The 18,367-nt window shown below is 41.5% G+C and overlaps 1 protein-coding gene across 1 annotated transcript in view; it reads left to right on the forward strand.

Annotated features, from left to right (window-relative positions):
• Window positions 1–18,367, forward strand: part of USH2A (usherin) — a 784,926-nt gene that overhangs the window by 153,121 nt on the left and 613,438 nt on the right. The window contains exons 16-18 of the mRNA XM_053283338.1: window positions 12,099–12,593; window positions 15,028–15,300; window positions 18,012–18,169. Of these exons, the coding sequence (XP_053139313.1) occupies window positions 12,099–12,593; window positions 15,028–15,300; window positions 18,012–18,169 (926 nt within the window). The remainder of the gene's footprint in view (window positions 1–12,098; window positions 12,594–15,027; window positions 15,301–18,011; window positions 18,170–18,367) is intronic.

Below are 18,367 nucleotides of genomic sequence, written 5' to 3' on the forward strand. Positions count from 1 at the left end.
GGGCCCATTTTAAAATCTTGTCTCTGGGCCCACGCCAACCTTGCTACGCCCCTGGGCATTGTTAAACGAATTTTGACTGGGCAGGGGGTGATGTCTTCTGTTTCAGGCAAATATATGCTTTTAACATACATTTTAATACATGCTTTTATTTCAGTGAAGAAATAACACAATACATGCATTTTAATATGAAGTTGTTATGATTTAAGGATATAGCACGTATGCAACTTCTTGCAGACTCATGACTTACAACAGCAGTTCTATTTCTTCCCTTTCCCTTTCCTGAAATCACAAGAAAATGTTCTCACAAAAAACAGTCCCTTTCAGAAATGCAAACACAGAATCAGCTCATTCTTCTGATAGGATAAGACAGCATCCAGCTCTTATGCAATCAAAATGATCCCCAAAGCTGTGGGAGTTTTGTACTCCCCTGTCCCCATGTTAAGCTCAGTGTATTTGAGAATCCTCTTAGTATAGGAAATGTGGCTTGAGATTCAGTTTTTTTTAAAAGAAGAGCCTGGGCAATCTTGTATACCAAGGCTAACTCATTTACTCACATGTGTTCTTCTGTGGCCTGCATATTTAGCAGCAGCACTGGCTCCCACTTTAATTGGGATTATTGGCTCTGACTGGCTGTGGAAGAGAGGAATAAGCACAATAGATGCCACACCCTGAGGACTTCTGAATTAAGGAATTATGGAACATGTAGTTTGTTTTTTAAAAAACTGTTTTATTAGGTTTTTAAAATCAAAAATACAAAAGTTAACAAGCACCTGTGGCATACATGACAACATATAAACTTATTACATAGTCTGCCTATATGGTAACAAAGAAGAATTAAAAATGAAAGTTCAGCTAATTTTACATCAATACTTTCACTCTCACCATGATTACATATAATCCAGTAAGCTAGGGCTATGTACCCGGTTTTTGCCCTCCTTTATGTATTTCCAGAAAGGTTTCCATCTGGTGTAAAATAATGTACTCTGATCTTGATGAATGTTGTTTTTTAGTAATATGCAGATTTTGTCCATTACCATTATAGGCCATACTTTATCAAACCATGTTCTAACTGAAATATGTCCTTCCTTTTTCCATAGTGAGCCAAAGACAAACTTTGCTGACACTGTTAAGAGGCTAAAAGGTTTTCTGCCAGAGTAATTAGCTGTGTTTCTAATGCTGAGTCTAATAGATAATTCAATTGGTTTAAGTCAAAGTTAGTATTTAATATTGCTGCAGTGTTAAATATTAATATTTAATATTGCTGCAGTATTTATGCACACACAACCAACATTTATATACAAACAGGCATGTCCAGCACTGATGAAAGAAAGTGCCTTTCCCCCCCTGCAGCCTTTCCAGTATAAAGGAGATGTTTCTAGGTTCGTCACCTCTGGATTTGTTGGAGCGAGGTGCCATCTAGTTAATATTTTATAAGTGTCTTCTTTAATGTTCAGGGATGAAGACAGCACTGAATATGACTTCCAGTTATTTTTCCACTGGTTATCACCAATTTCTTGTTCCAAATCTCATGCCCATCTGTGTTTGTAAAACAGTGGACTCTTCCATTTTCCAGCCAATAATATATTGTAAATCTGGATCATAGTCTTTTACAGCAAATGGTGTTATCTATAATTATTTTTCCAAAGAGTGCATTAGATCAAGTAAGACCCTTGAGTACAGAAGTCATCATATGAGTTATTTGTATAAATTCATACCATGGAATATGAATATCTTTGGTGGATATGTAGTTCTTGAGAGATCATATTTCATAGGAAGGCACACTACTTTCTGTCTGACAAACAATAAGTCCTAGAGTTTCCTGTAGAAGTGCTCTGTTCCAACACAACAGGAAATCAGCTTTATCTCTCCACCCGCCCCCCGCAAGACACAGCACAGCTCAGAATATGGGAGTATAAACACCACATCTGGAGAGGCCAAGCAGAATGAAATGGGCAGTGACATAGCAAGGTTGGAGTGGGACGAAAAGTGAAGATGGGCCCCTACTCCTGCCATCTTCTTAGGAACATAGAAAGCTGCCTTTTACTGAATTAGCCCATTATTGTCAACACTGGCTGGCTGTGGCTCTTCAGAGTTTCAGGTAGGAGTCCTTCCCAGTCCTACCTGGAGATGCCAGGGTTGAACCTAAGACCACCTGCATGTTAAGCAGATTCTTTCTCACAAAAGAGGAGATAAAGGAGCAAGCTGTCACCCAGCCAGTGGGTCCCCCTCATCAGTGGCCCAGGAACATACTGCACTGGGAGGGAATTTTGAATTCATGAAGTAGGAAACTCAAGAGGGCTGGCAGGGAGAATTCTCCCCACTTTATATGTTAAAAAATGTCTTGAGCTGGGTTGAACATGAGGGAGCAGTGTACAGTTATTCATTGTGCCTGAATATGTGCCAGGCTCTTTTGATGTTCAGAGGTTTGTTGCAGGTGTGTCAGGTCATTTTCCAATTCTTGGCTCAGTAATTAACTTTTACTAAAAGTCCATATTTTTAACTGAGTGAGACCTGAGGGCCCAACACTGGTTCTATTTGCTCTCAAACTAGTGGAGGCCCAGGCAGAAAGCTCCTCCATCCTCTTTCTCCACCCCATGTTTCCCTCCACGATGCACCTCAACATCATTCCCATTTCTCTGTGTCTTGGCTTATACACGTTGTATAGCAGCTGAGATGCATAATAAAGGAAGCCTTTGTCAAAGCCTCTTGCACTGTTCATATGGTGAAAGGGAGAGTTTAAAAAACACTTTGCTGTGCCTCCATTTGATAGAAAGTGGCAGAGGTGTATAATAGCAGGGGTGTGAGTTGCAGGAGAGTTTCCTTGACATTGGGCCATGCTGAGAGGTTGTCCTGGCCCTACTCAGGAGTACAGGACAGGGCTGGCCTTTGTGCTCACTGCCTCTTTGCCTTTCACTCCCTGATTAGCTAATACAACACTTAGAACATTAAACTGGATAATAGGACTGGGAGAGTGCACAGTTAGGAAAGTCTGTTGTATACAGTATGAGTTGCTGCTGACTGGACCTGAGGTGCTCAAATAAGGCCTCTGATCTCTTGATGCTACTTAGGCTCATCCCTCACAGCTGGGTATTGCCCTGTCTCGTTCTCCTAAGGAGATTCCTCTGTCTCAGGAGGAAGCCGCTGGCTCAATCTGTGGGCTGCCAACTGGGGACTCCACTGCCGCTGCCTCTGCCTAGCCCAGATGTAACAGCAGCAGTGTTCCTGGGGGCCCGGTGGAGAAGGCTGGGGCTTCCCAATGGGGGGTGGGAGCTGGGAGCTCCAGGATGTGATCTTCCCCCAATATAGCCTTGTCCAGGTGTTCCCTGTGAGGGTTTGGGTTGAATTGTTGGAGATGAACTTCCAGTGCATCAACCTTTTGCACCAACTGTCCTAATGACCACTAGGGGCATTGGGAGTAGAGACAGTGAGTCAGGGTCTCCCTATCTGTCCCTACTCTATGACCCCTGAACTGACTCTGCAGCACTTCCTGTGCTGAGTCACAATCCTTCCTTTCTTCCTAGAAAGCAGATGGAAACATCTCTCTCTCTCTCTCTCTCCTTACCTATCCATTATGTAGTCCTTTAGATTAGAGATAGGTCTTTCCTATCTAAGTGTATTTAACCAATAAATATTTAATGTTTAGTCATACAAGGATCTCCATGTGTTTTCTCTAAATAGCTGCAATATCCAAACCATCCTCTGCTACCTACTCTGTAACTGGAGTGTGTGCTCATTCCTTAATGCTCTGCTGTTTTACCTATTGTGGGTAAAAATCAACAACCTCTAACATGAATAAGGGAGGGAGTTCTGGCTCTCGATTGGGGCCTGTCCTGGCTGCTGAATCCTGCTTGTGGGAATCCCTGACAGATCCAATCTGTCCTTGAAAGATGAAAATAATCTGTGGGATAGCTCTGGCCCTCAGATCTCTCATTGCATCTATTTCATTTCTGTTATATCTTTCCTTCAATAGGTCAGAGCAGTGTATCGCCTTTATTCTCTGTTTTCTCCTTTATTCTCACAACTACCTTGTAAGGTAGTTTAGGCTGAGAGAGAGTGACTGGTGTGTGGTCACTCAGTAACCTTCATGGCTGAGTAGAGATGAGCGCTGATTTTCTTGATTCTGCATATAGCACTGTAGCTCTATACCACACACTTATCCCTTAGCTTAGCCTTCCTCACAGGGTTATTGTGAGAATAAAATGAACCATGTACAACATCCTGAGCTCCCTGGAGGAAAAGTAGGATCTAAATATAATGACTATATAAATATAAATAAATGTATTCCTTTCATTGACCAGAAGAGCGTGCATGCAAGCACAAGATAAAGTCTCAAGTTTGCTACCTGCTTTAGGTCAAATACTGATACTTTTGCATGCATATGTGGGTGTACACCACCTTACTGAATTAGACCTATAGGGCTATTCCAGGATGATTTCTGGTTTTTTTCTTTTAGTTTTCATATCGTACTAAGGATGATTTCTGTTTTTTCTTTTAGCTTTCATATCTTACTAAGTACACTTAGCGATTCAAATTTATGTTGAGAAGGTAAGAAAATGGTGTACATTGAATTGTATGGATCAGTCTTTGTGCTGGTGCCATTTCAAGATGGCATTAACATAGATGAGCAGCTGCTCTTAAAACATTAACTGTCTAGTAGTTGCCTAATCAGAGACTAATGTAGGCCTGTTCAACAAATCATTATTTTCTAAAGCCAAAACTGTTCTTAGAAAAAATATTACCACTCTGACATTTCCTGATAATCACAATAATTAATGATGTGAAAATAATCTACTATCTGGCATTTGAATACAAAAAGAAATTTGTTAATGCTGTCAGATTCTTATGTTTATGACTTTATTCTTAGCATGTGCGTAGCAGCTGTAATGCACACAGGGGACACCACCTAAGTACAACTGCATGCATACAGGTCTTGGTACTAAATGAGAGTCTGAAATTACAAATGTAGAAGCATTGAACTTTTCAAAGAAAATTACCAATAGTCTCCAAAACCTGGCCTGATAATTTGATGGATGGCATTGCAACATTATAGTGAAATGATTTTTAGAGTACTTCAGTTAGAAAAAAGGAACATGCAATAAATAAACTCTGAGTTAAAGGAGGGAGAGAATGCTTTGTTAAGACTCGGCTATTTTATATACCTAATTATACAATCTTAGCATCAACAGTTTACCTATACTGACTAATGATGTACTGAGACATTACTAAGGAAATGGATCTTTTTTTACTAGTACATACTCAGTTTGTCAACATACGAAACGCTGAATGACATTTCTTTACTGGTTTACCCCTGGTAAATCAGCAGACACCTTTAAAAGTGGTGATTCTCTTATATTTAGCAGGGGGAGAGCAACTGACCCTTTACAACCCCAGCAAAACATCCTTCCAGTGGTTGTTGCTGTTATCTGACATGTTTCTTTTTAGATCGTGAGCCCTTTGGCACAGGGTACCATCTTATTTATGTATTATTAATTTTTTAATGTAAAATGCTATGAGATCTTTGGTTGAAGTGCAGTATATATTATATTATATATTATATATTATTTCTTGTTTACACAAACAGGTGTTATTGACTGGTTTGTTTTATCCAGACATCGAGTCCTTCCCAAGGACCTGGGATGCCAGAATTTTATTGTCAATGTTGTTGCTGTTATAGATATCGTCGCAGAATATAGGCTGTTCCCAGTAAAGCTGCTTTTTGTAATTGGCTGATGGTGATTTCTGTGGCCCCTATGGTGTTGAGGTGCTCTTCAAGGTCTTTTGGTGCAGACCCAGGGCGCCAATTACCACTGGGATTATTTTGGTCTTTTTCTGCCACAGCCTTTCAATTTCAATTTGTAGATCTTTGTATTTTGCTATTTTTTCTGTTTCTTTTTCTTCTATTCAGCTACCCCCTGGTGTTCATATGTCGATTATTTTGACTTGTTTTTCTTTCTTCTCGACTACAGTTATATCTGGTGTATTGTGTGGCAGATGCTTGTCTGTTTGTAGTCGGAAGTCCCATAATATTTTTGCATCTTCATTTTTTCAACTTTTTCAGTTTTATGGTCCCACCAATTTTTGGCTACAGGTAGCTTGTATTTTTTGCAGGTGTTCCAGAGTATCATCCCTGCTAATTTGTCATGCCTTTGTTTGTAGTCAGTCTGTGCGATCTTTTGACAACAGCTGATTAGGTGGCCCACTGTTTCATCTGCTTCTTTACAAAGGCGGCACTTGCTGTTTGTTGTGGATTTTTAGACTTTTGCTCTTATTGCATTTGTTCTTAGTGCCTGTTCTTGTGCAGCCAGTATTAAACCCTCTGTTTCTTTCTTCAAGTTGCCATTCTTAAGCCATTGCCAGGTCTTGGTGTTGTCTGATTTTCCACTTACATTGTGCAAATATTGACCATGCAGTGGCTTATTTCTCCATTTTTCTGCTCGGTTCTTGACTTGTTCTTTCTTGTAGGCCTGCTTTGTTTCATTGGTGTTGAATAGTTTGTCGTTATTGACCATCTGAAGTGCATCTTCTTCACTGTCCTTGATATATTCTTCAAGGCCTCTTTTCTCCTCCTCTACTGTTTGATGGACTTGCAGCATTCCTCTTCCACCTGAGCTGCGAGGGAGGTATAGCCTATCTACATCACTGTGGGGGTGCAGAGCATGATTGATGGTCATGATTTTCCTGGTCTTACGATCTAGCATCTCTAGCTCTGCCTGGGTCCAGTCTATTATTGCTGCACTGTATCTGATAACAGATATAGCCTAGGTGTTTATGGCTTGTATGGTGTTCCCACCATTGAGTTTGGACTTGAGGATTTTTCTAACTCTCCTGATGTATTCACTTCCAATTTTTCTTTTCACTTCAGTGTGTGCAATGTTATCAGTCTGGAGAATGCCCAAGTATTTGTAATGTTCTTTCTCTTCCAGGTTCTTGATCTTGCTTCCATTGGGCAGTTCTATTCCTTCTGTTTTTTTTATTTTTCCTCTGTTCATTATTAATGCAGCACACTTGTCTAGTCCAAACTCCATTGCTATATTGCTACTGAATATATGGACAGTGTTTAGCAGTGATTCAATTTCTGACTGGGACTTTCCATACAACTTCAGATCGTCCATGTACAGCAGATGGCTGATTTTACTTTATGTTTTAGATGTTTGGTATCCGAGGCCTGTTTTGTTTAGTATTTGTGAAAGTGGGGTCATGGCGATTACAAACAACAGAGGGGATAGTGAGTCTCCTTGGAAAATGCCTCTTCTAATGCTAACCTGTCCAAGTGTCTCGCCATTGATTGTTAACTAGGTGGTATTTTTGGATCAGATACTGTTTGGTGTTTTCATTCTTAAGCTTCTTGTCTTTCATATCTTTCAATTTACTAGCATCTGATCTAAGCTTGGAGATTTTATTTTCTAATTTAATCTTCCATTTAGGTGATGTACTGCTTTCTTTTTTGACAGGTCCACTGATCTTATATCCGAGCTATTGTGTTGTAATTGTTGCTGCACTGTACATTAGTTGGTTTGTTTCTTACAAGTTATTGGTTGTTATTTCTGCAAGTGCAGCACTGACATCTTTTAATGCCCGAGCAAATTGTTTTTTGGCAACTGTTTTTAGAGCTGGGAGTCGAACCCTGGTGGTTGTTTGGTTCATGTGCTCAGTTATTTTTTGCTTTAGTTCTTGTTGCTTTTCTGTTAAACGGCATTTGGGTTTTTGAGGTGAAGGCAAAGGGGAGGTTGCCTGGTTTTGATTTTGAAACAGTTCAGCAACAGTGGCATCCTCTATTTCCAACACACCACCTCCATCTGCACCTGAGCAACTTCTTCAGTTGGGGGTAATTCTTCTTCCATATCTTGAGCCTGTGTTGCTCTTTGCAGTTCTTCCAGCTCAACTCCTGTGAATACTTTATTTCTTATTATGAATCTTCTCTGGTCTGCTAGCCTTTGTTCTGTTATTTCTGTATCAGGATGCTTCTCTTTCCAAATTTGGTACATTCTTTTTAAATAACCTCTTCTAGTTGGACTAGACTTGTAATAGCAGATCAGATGTCCAGGGACTCTAGCACCTGGCGTGGTCCTTGTTGACCCGGGCGACAACCGATCCGGTATAGATTTATTAAAGTTACGTCTCACCATATTGTTGATGGGAGAGGCACTCTTTGTCTGGCTCCTCTGGTGAGACCTGTCCAGTATGGTTGGACCTCTGGCATAGCTCTCACCTTCCTCAGAGCACGCAAGCCCCACAACCACGCCAAGGTAGTGCCTCACTGGGGGATTTATTATTATTAATTATTATTATTATTATTATTATTATTATTATTATTATTATTATTATTATTATTATCCAAGATGTATTCTAAGTTGTTCCCCTCACCCCGCCCCTTGGAGTAACTATTGTGTTCTTGATCCTGGTTTAATTGCATCTATTTGCCTTATTTTCTTACTATTTCTGGTTATGAAGAATACTTTGTTTTTACCTTTGCTGGATCTTCCAGTAGCAATTATGTTGAGTTTAACACTCAGTAATATGGAGAAACAGCAAATGCTATGGTGGTAACTTTAAGACAGAAAAAAGTGAACAGGTGTCAAAGGGAGGAGAGCTGATCTTGTGGTGGCAAGCATGACTTGTCCCCTTAGCTAAGCAGGGTCTGCCCTGGTTGCATATGAATGGGAGACTTGATGTGTGAGATATTCCCCTTGGGGGATGGAGCCGCTCTGGGAAGAGCAGAAGGTTCCAAGTTCCCTCCCTGGCTTCTCCATGATAGGGCTGAGAGAGACTCCTGCCTATAACCTTAGAGAAGCCGCTGCCAGCCTGTGTAGGCAATACTAAGCTAGATGAACCTATGGTCTGACTCAGTATATGGCAGCTTCCTATGTTCCTTTGTCATGGTCAGACTCACAGGCCATGGGTGGACTTGAATTACAAACCCAGTGCACCTGTAGCATTACCAGCTGCTTGTCTTGCTTCACCTTTCCCCTTCCTATTAACAGACTATGAAAAACAGCAGCTCCTGTGTGTTGTTTCCTTTACCTGGATCTATCGTAGCTCCAGTGTGTCCATTTCCCAGGTCTCCAGCATGTTTTCATTGTCAGTGTTGGGGAATGGCCTGTCCCATGATGACTGAGGAAGAGTGAGGAGTTCAGCAATAAACTACTGGATGGTTCAGAAGGAAGGGAGAAAGAAATGGGGGGAGGACCTTTAAGACCCAGAGGGAGGCACCATTAAAGTAGGCTTGCCCTTCACAGGGATGCAAACTCTTCCTTGTACTAGGAGTCAGGATCTGAGGAGGAGAGAAAGGGGAGTGACCATCACCACGGAGGGGGAGAATGAGGGTGCCAGTAACCTCCTCCCTTCTGTCTCTGGCCTGTTGGGGAGAGCTGGGATTTCTCACCATCACTTTACTGAATTTAGGCCAAAATGGTATAAATGGTATCTACCAAAGCAGGCCTAGCTTCACCTTTACTCTGCTCATGCTAATGGTCACAGTAACAGATAAGAGAACAGCATGACAAGAGAGGGACCCTCATTATTCTTGTCCTCCTATCCATTATGAGAACATTACTGCAATAAAAGGAAGGGGTTGATACTCTCCATCCTTTTAAGGCATGCTGCTGCCTTAAAAGGATGAAGAGGTTCAAATGGCAAGTGCGGTGGTGAGAATGAGAACAAACACTGAGTGTTGTATGTGAGAATGGGAAGGGGTCAAGGCAAGGAAGACATCAGGAGAATGGTAACATCTGCAGTTCTGCCCATATCATTTCAGAAGCCTCTAAATTGCTAACAATAAATAGGACTTCTTTTGTCTGTATGTGAAATGATTCTCATGACTGCTTTCTGGTTTTGTTTGGACTTATTGTTCTTGTACTTTAGTTGAGCAATATCCTGTGTTTTCAGAAGCACCGTGGGGCCTCATTAAGGAACTATAGCTTCTCTACATTGCAAAAAGGTTCTCAGCCCTCTCCACTGTGTCCATTTCCCAGGTCTCCAGCATGTTTACATTGTCAATGTTGGGGAATGGGCCGTCCCATGATGACTGAGGAAGAGTGAGGAGTTCAGCAATAAACTACTGGATGGTTCAGAAGGAAGGGAGAAAGAAATGCCAGAGAGGGAACTTGAAACCTTCTTCTCTTCCCAGAGCAGCTCCATCCCCTGTGGGGAATATCTTGCAGTGCTCACACATCAAATCTCCCATTCATATGCAACCAGGGCAGACCCTGCTGAGCTAAGGGGACAAGTCATGCTTGCTACCACAAGACCAGCTCTCCTCTCCATAAAATAACAGCTTAAAATAACAAACTCAGAAGTGTTTGTTCTCTCATGTATCACCCCACTGCCTTAAAACACACACATCTCAGACCATGGTAGCCTCATTTGTGGCTATGTGCTGCTACCATACCTGTACTGAGGCAGTAACATTTTCAGGAATTTCTCTGTAATAATGAAGGTCAGGAACCTCCAACAAATATCTTGGTTTCTTGTGCAAGCCCTTTTGTATGGGGCTTGCAGGAGCTTGATAAGCTTTTGTATAATTCCATTCAATTCAGCAGAGTTTGTGTAATAGAACGTCTTGGTACTTGTGTACCAAGTGGTACTTGTCCAGTGTGGTACTTGTCCAGTGAACACTGGATACTAGCACAGTTCACAGTTGTATTTGAAACATCAATTACCATATTCTTTCTCTCTTCTGCTTTTAACATGTTTTTTAAGTCTCCTAACAGAGGACGACAGCTGGTCTTGTGGTAGCAAACATGACTTGTCCCCTTTGCTAAGCAGGGCCTGCCCTGGTTTGCATTTGGATGGGAGACTACATGTGCGAGCACTGTAAGATATTCTCCTTAGGGTATGTGACAGCTCTGGAAAGAACATCTGCAGTCTTGCATGCAGAAGGTTCTGTGTTTCTTCCCTGGCATCTCCAGATAGGGCTCCTGTAACCTTGGAGAAGCCACTACTGGTCTGTATAGACAATACTGAGCTAGATAGACAAATGGTCTATGTTCCTAACAGGGGGCTTTAGAAACCATTCTTGTAGATTCGTGCCATAGTTTTGAGGTCATAGATCAATGACCTCAAAACAGTGGTACATTTGTTGGTAACCTCCAGACTGGACTTCTGTAATGCGCTCTACATGGGGCTGCCTTTGTACGTAGTCCAGAAACTTCAGTTGGTTCAGAATGCGGCAGCCAGGTTGGTCTCTGGGTCATCTCGGAGAGACCACATTACTCCTTTGTTGATGGAGTTACACTGGCTGCCAATAGGTTTCTGGGCAAAATACAAAGTGCTAGTTATAACTTATAAAGCCCTAAACGGCTTAGGCCCTGGGTATTTAAGAGAGCGTCTTCTTCGCTATGAGGCCCACCGGCCGTTGAGGTCACTTGAGGAGGTCCGTCTCCAGTTGCCACCAACTCGTTTGGTGGCTACACAGAGACAGGCCTTCTCGGCTGCTGCCCCGAGATTGTGGAATGCGCTCCCTGCTGAGATACGATCCTTCCCATCTCTCGCAATTTTCAGAAAACACCTGAAAACACACCTCTTCAACCAGGCTTTTTCAGCTTTTTAAAACTTGTTTTTAAATAGTTCTGAATATTTAATTGTTGTTTTATGATGTATTTAATTGTTAATTATTGTTTTATGTTTTATAATTTTTGTTTTAATGATTAATTGATTTTAATGGTGTTTTAATGTAAACCACCCTGAGCCTTTTGGAAGGGCGGTATAAAAAATTTATTAATAATAATAATAATAATAATAATAATAATAATAATAATAATAATAAATAATGCCCCGTAAAGTAATTTTTTTCTTATGTAACAGGAAACTTACATGATGCTCATGGAACTGAAAGGCCTGGAGTTCAACCTTTTATATTAAATACTTCTACTATGTTTATATGCTAATAGATGAAAGGACATTGCTGAAAAATATTTTACCATTTTAAAAATAAGGACTTTTTAAAAGCACCTAAAATAACCAAGTTTCCAGGCTAGTGAGAAATATGTAATTCATTTTCTTAATATAGATATATATTTAAAATGAGTTTAGAAGAAATAAGTTCAGTTCTAAGTTCCTGAGTCTGACAAATGGGAATCTTTTTTCCATATCTATTGCAGGCCCCCAGGTCTTCACCGATAGCTCTTTGTATCCCTATGCTTTCTACTCATATCACCTTGAGACCAGCAATATCCATGGTTCTACAAGAAGCTCGGCCTTGACATACAGGACACAGCCTGGAATACCCGTAGGAGACTTGCATTTAAACCCAGTCCTTCCTGTTGGATCACGCTCTGTTTCATTCAACTGGACAGCCCTGTCAAACAACTCTGGTCCTATTGAAAAATATATCTTGACATGCACTTCTGCAGTTGATTTTCAGCCTTGTGGCCAGTATGAAGGTTTAGAAACTTCAGCAGTTCTTTGGAATTTGGTTCCATTTACCAACTACAGTTTTTATGTTCAAGCATGCACAAGTGGGGGTTGTTTGGTGAGTCAGCAGGTGGCAGTAATTACTGCACAGGCCCCTCCTGAGGAGCAGCAGCCTCCAGTCATACAAAGCATCAGCTCTACAGAATTTGCCGTAGAATGGGATCCACCCAAGAAACCAAATGGTAGGATCTGATATCTTGGGTTTAATAGAAGTTAAACAAGTGTAAAGTAAAAGGTAAAGTGTGCTGTTGAGTCGGTGTTGACTTCTGGTGACCACAGAGCCCTGTGAGTGTCTTTGGTAGAATACAGGAGGGGTTTACCATTGCCATCTCCTGCACAATATGAGATTATATGCCTTTCAGCATCTTCCTATATTACTGCTGCCCCATATAGGTCTGGGAAACATACCAGCGGGGATTTGAATTGGCTTGCCAAGTCATTTCCCTGCTGCACTAGGTGGTAGTTTCCCCAGAAATTTGAATTTTTTTTGGTGTTTATAATTGGGATCTTTGATTCTTCCCTTTAGTACTGGGCAACAAACCTCTCGGTTGGACTACTGCAATATGCTCTACCTGGGGTTGCCTTTGAAGATAATTCGGAAGCTTCAGCTGGCCCCAAATGCTGTGGCCCAGCTACTTATAGGCAGCGGAAAATATGATCATGTTTCACCTTTGCTGAGATCACTGCATTGGCTGCCAGTTCGCTTCCAGGTCCAATTCAAGGTGCTGGTTATCACCTGTAAAACCCTTCAGGGTTTGGCACTTGTATACCTTCAGGACTGCCTCTCCCACCCAACTTTGACCCGCCCTGTGAGATCATCTCAGGTGGGCCTCCTCAGAGTTCCAGGCCCAAGGGAGGTACATGGGGCCTGGGTTCGTGGGAGGGCTTTCTCTGTAGCAGCCCCCTCCTTATGGAACACTCTGCCTCCTGAGGTTCATAATGGCCCCTCTCTTCTGTCCTTTAAGAAGCTCCTGAAAACCTATCTATTTTGCCAGGCTTTTAGTTTTTATTGTGTGTGTGGGTGGGGGGGGTTTCTTTCCCCCCTTTTCTCCCCCCTTCTCCCCTTCTCCTCTTGTCTTTGTTGTTGTTTTAATTTATGTAAACTGCCTTGAGTCTAAGGAAGTCAGGTGGTAAATAAATTTGCTAAATAAAATAAAATAAAATCCATTCCTCATGAGCACAGCTGCATGGGTGGAATGGATCAGCAATGAGCTCAATTAAATAGTCTTTCCTTCTTCCCTCTTCTTTGCTGGCTGGGCTTTGGCCTCATGTGACCACAACACGCTGACCATTATTTTCAGCAGGGGGCTGTGCCATATATGCATCTAGTTATCCCTCTCCTCCCTAGGGCCCTATGAACAGTACAGGTTACTTCTGCTCTGGAATACAAGTAATTTGCAGGCTGGAGCAAGGACTGAAGTGTGTCTTAACCTCTAAACTACCAGGGCAACTTCTGGAAAGAGGGTGTAACTGGTGACCTTTTCTATTCTGCATCATCATCCATGTAGACCCCAGCAGGCTCTTTACAACAAAGAGCTCTTTACAACAAAGCCAAGTGATCTGAGCTGACTAGCCTTTTATAATGATGTTTCAGACTTGGCTCCTCAGTTTCAATTCATCAATGCAAGTAGCTGTGCAGACTTCCAGTACCTTGCCTTGCTCTGGCCCAACTGCCATCTTATGTGGATTTGACCATCAGCCCGGCACTGACCATGTACCTGCCTGTGTCCCTTGGATTCTGATCTGCCTTTAGAACTTGATTATCTGCCTGACTGTGACTATAAGCCCTGCTAACTTGGCAAAGAGGCACCTTTTATCGTGGCGATTATTCTCTTTATTTAGCAGAGGCAGAGTAACTGGCTCTGTCCACCCCCAGCACAGTACCTCCATTGACTGTTGCTGGTGTCTAATGTTTCTTTTTTTAATTGTGAACCCTTTGGGGACAGGGATCCATCTTATTTATTTGTTATTTCTCTGTGTAAACCACCCTGAGCCATTTTTGGAAGGGCGGTATAGAAATCGAATATATAAATATATAAATCTATCTATCTGTCTGCCTCTGGCCTCTCGGATCTCTGCTTGTTGCTACAGACCTTGACCTCTGCCTGACCAGATTCTGTCTTTCTCTGGCCCCAGATCTTTTCTCACTGTTCTTCCACTTCAGTTTTGTCCTAACATGGAATATTCATTCATTCATTCATTCATTCATTCATTCATTCATTCATTTCATTTATATACCATCCTTCAAAAAATGGCTCAGGGCAGTTTATGAGTGTCTCAGGCCTTTCTGACCACTCTTTTGCCTTGTCTTGCTGTGCTCTGACAGGGAGTTGTGCAGACACTAATTTAAACTAATGACTGATGCACTGAGGTACATTGAGGTCCTGGTGTGTACGTTGTTGAGGGCCAGCTGAGGGAGAAGGAAAGGGGACTTTGCTGAGCCTTATACTGATCTGTGGTTATGCATTTGCAGTGCCTGTTGGGGAGACAGATGGTGCCATTTAAAAAATACATGTCATGCCATTAATAGGCATCGGTTTTTGGAAGAGGAGTGGTCGAAATTTAGATACTGCCTACCTGATGAGCCTTTGATTAATCAATAATTGTTATTTCTAGGTATAATCATTAGGTATGAACTATATATGAAAGGAACACTCCAATCAAATGGAAGCCATATTCTCCCTGAGAATCGTGTTTTCCAATCCAGTGGATGGTTCAGTCCACACCCAGTGATAGACTCTGCCAATGAGAATGCTTTGACACCACCTCTAACTAGCAGCAAAGTTACTGATTTGGAGCCATTCACTGTGTATGAATTTCGTGTTTTAGCAATCAATATGGCTGGGAGCACATTTTCAAATTGGACATCCAAGAGAACTGCAGAAGCAGGTAATTGTTAGCCATTGTAAACTTTTTGTTTCAAAACTTAATTTTTTCATTAGGGAAAAAAATATTTCAAAATTGGCTCCTTGTTGTTGCTTCTTCCTGTTTATTTAATTCTGCTTTAAATTTCATGTGTGACTATGGTCCAAACAAGGCAATACACCTATTTCATGATAGGGGCTTCCATGTGTGTTTGTTTTAAATACGAATAACCATATCGGGGCCTGATCAAAATAAAGACCAAAACAGGAGAGGTGCACTTTAAATTTTTATCCCCACCACAGTCTTGATCTGGATCAGGGTACTCCACAGGTGCTATTTGCCCTGAGAGGGAAGCCCTAGAAGTTTCCCTCCAAGGATGAAATCAGCCATGGGGAGTCCTGATCTGGGGGCAAATGGTTAAAGTGCCCCAGGCCTCCTATGCCAACTGCAGTCCAGATCTAGGCCCACATGGCTGCTATTTACATTTAAAAAAAAAAGGCACCAATCATGCAACAGATGCATCTTCTATTTTGGTCCTAGGAAGGGTTATTTTCCTTCTATTGTGGGGATCATTTTAATTCTTCATTATTTCCTTGTAGGGAATTTACAACTTCACTTTATCTGGACTGTAGTTAGGGGGGAAAGTAGTAGTCTTACTTTCAGAGAACCTTAAGACAATACATTAATGGTATATCTATTTTGTATTCTTATTTTCTACCAAATCGTATATACCATCTTTTATATTAGCTTCGTGTCAAGGAGAATAGCTTAGCCTTGTGATGGGCCTGAAAAGTCAACAAAATGCACCCCAGAGGTAGTCATTATGACCGTTCACACGAGCAGCCCTACCCAGTCTTGTGCAATCCTACCTGTGTAGGGCTGCTTGTGTGAAGCGCCAGGATCAAGGCCAATCCTGGTGCTGCCTTTCCAGGTAGCCCGGAGTTTTTACTGGGTGTTTACTGATGTTAAGAGGATGCGTGAACACCTACACCCTCTTATTCCATTCCTCAGTCGTATGTCTGCATGTGTGTCTTATCCCAGTCTCCGGTCGTGTGCCTGCAGGCAGCCTGAGCAGTCACAGAGTCAGGCACCTAGAGCACCCAGCTCATGGGGGAATCCCCCAATCATGCAGTGCTTTGCGGGATTTCTGGAAGCTGGGCAGCATTCCCCTGGCCTCCAGAATGCTGCATGGCTCACGAAAGCGCTACTCATGTGGGTGATCGAGCTGCATGGCCCCAGAACCACGGCAGGTTATCGGTGGTGGAGAGGTGGGTGCTACCTTGCCTTCTTCCCTCCAGCCTTCCCCAGTGCTCTCAAAGCTTGTGTGAACGACCTCATGGTGGAACACTTGTTGCTGATGCTAAAAGCCGGGGCTCTCTCCTCCTACCTTTTCCCACAAGTTGAGTGGAGTGGGTGGGTGGGGGGAAATCTCAAAGCAAGAGTATAGTGTCATGCGTTTTGTAAGTGGGAGAAAGAGTACAAGCTGTGGAGATTTGCTGAAAATGGTTCCATGCATTGTGAGTGATCAATATGAACACATGCAAATCCCAGTTTATTTGGGAAAAAGCCACATGTTAAATATATGTTATTTATTTAATAGTTAAAATTGTATACTGCCCACCTGGCCAATGCCCTCAGCCTGGTTTATAACCAAAAGACAAAAAACATACAATATTAAATAAAATATTAAATATATAAGCATAGTTTTCCCCCCAGCATTTCTTGTTTTGTCATTACTGAAACTTCCATATGCCTTTGGCAGTTCCTTGCCAATGATGTCTCTGTCACTATTTTTTTTGTATGGTAAACAGTATAAGAGTCTTATAGCTGATTCTAAAACCTAACTAGGTTTAGGTCAATGAGCACTTCAGTCCCAAATATTCTTTCTTAGAAACAAGTCCCACTAGTTTCAGTTAAATTTACTTTCTAGAAAATTTAGTTAGGATCACAGCAGCAGTCTCATTAAGGTCAGCCAGGTGGGTACCTCAAGCCAAAATACATTTCATGTGGATGTGAGCTCCACTGATTTTCCCCAGATGGAACTTACATCCAACTAAGTACCTTAAAGACAAGGCAGGGACCTTGCCTTAATTGGTTTGTGGATTGGACTGTTAACTTCAAGCATCCAGCAGGATTTGCTGGGGACAGATTTGGAAATGGTGTATCCCACAATGCAGCCATTTTATCATTCCAAAATGCAGCCATTTTAACAATGTAGACTAACCCATCCAGTGGAAGTCACATGCCACATAATTAAACATCTCTGTGTTATATCCGTTATGCTAATACAAGAGAGAGATGTTAATTTCAAACCTGCTCAGCAATTAAATTTACTTTGACGATGTTTAAGTGTTCAACAAGCTTTCCTCTAATCAGGTTTTTCCCAGGTCACAGGAAAGCTGTGCTTTTAAAAATCCATATACTTTGCTATTATGTGAAACCTATATTGTGTTTCAGATTTTAAGTGGTGGTTAGTGCCCCATAAAAATAATAGATCCCATACTTTGCCTATAGGTGGGATGCATTTACTTTAAAATTGTACTATTGAAAACCATATGAAAATTCCTTTTAGACCAGAAAATTAATTTCTACAAGCTGCTTATTTAGGAATTGGATGCAAACAGCCATTTTATCAAGTTTAACAGATGGTATTTTACAAATATAGTGGGAAAACTTGCCTGACACATGTTGTTCATTTGTTTTATGATAAATTAGCACATTTATTTGTGTTTTAGCTCCTGTATTCATGCCACCTCCATCAGTATTCCCTCTTTCACCATATTCTCTCAATGTATCTTGGGAAAAACCACGAGATAATGAAGCAAGAGGAGAAGTGATGGGGTACAGCATCAATGTAATTACTGAACAAAAAGTCTTGCCAGTGTTTTCTCAGGTATTATTGTTATTAGCAATCTGTTTTCTCTGCTTATTGATATATGAATGTTATAAAGTGGTCCCAGCCTTGCTGGTGATGCCAAATTCTAATTTGCCAATGGAGAAGTGCCTGCAGTTATCAAAGTACAGTGGGGGGTATCAAAGCTTTATCATGGCAGTGTGCCCAGGGTGGAGTTGTCTGTCCGTTAGCAACTGT

This window comes from Hemicordylus capensis, chromosome 1 (genome assembly GCF_027244095.1).
Source record: "Hemicordylus capensis ecotype Gifberg chromosome 1, rHemCap1.1.pri, whole genome shotgun sequence".
NCBI lineage: Eukaryota > Metazoa > Chordata > Lepidosauria > Squamata > Cordylidae > Hemicordylus > Hemicordylus capensis.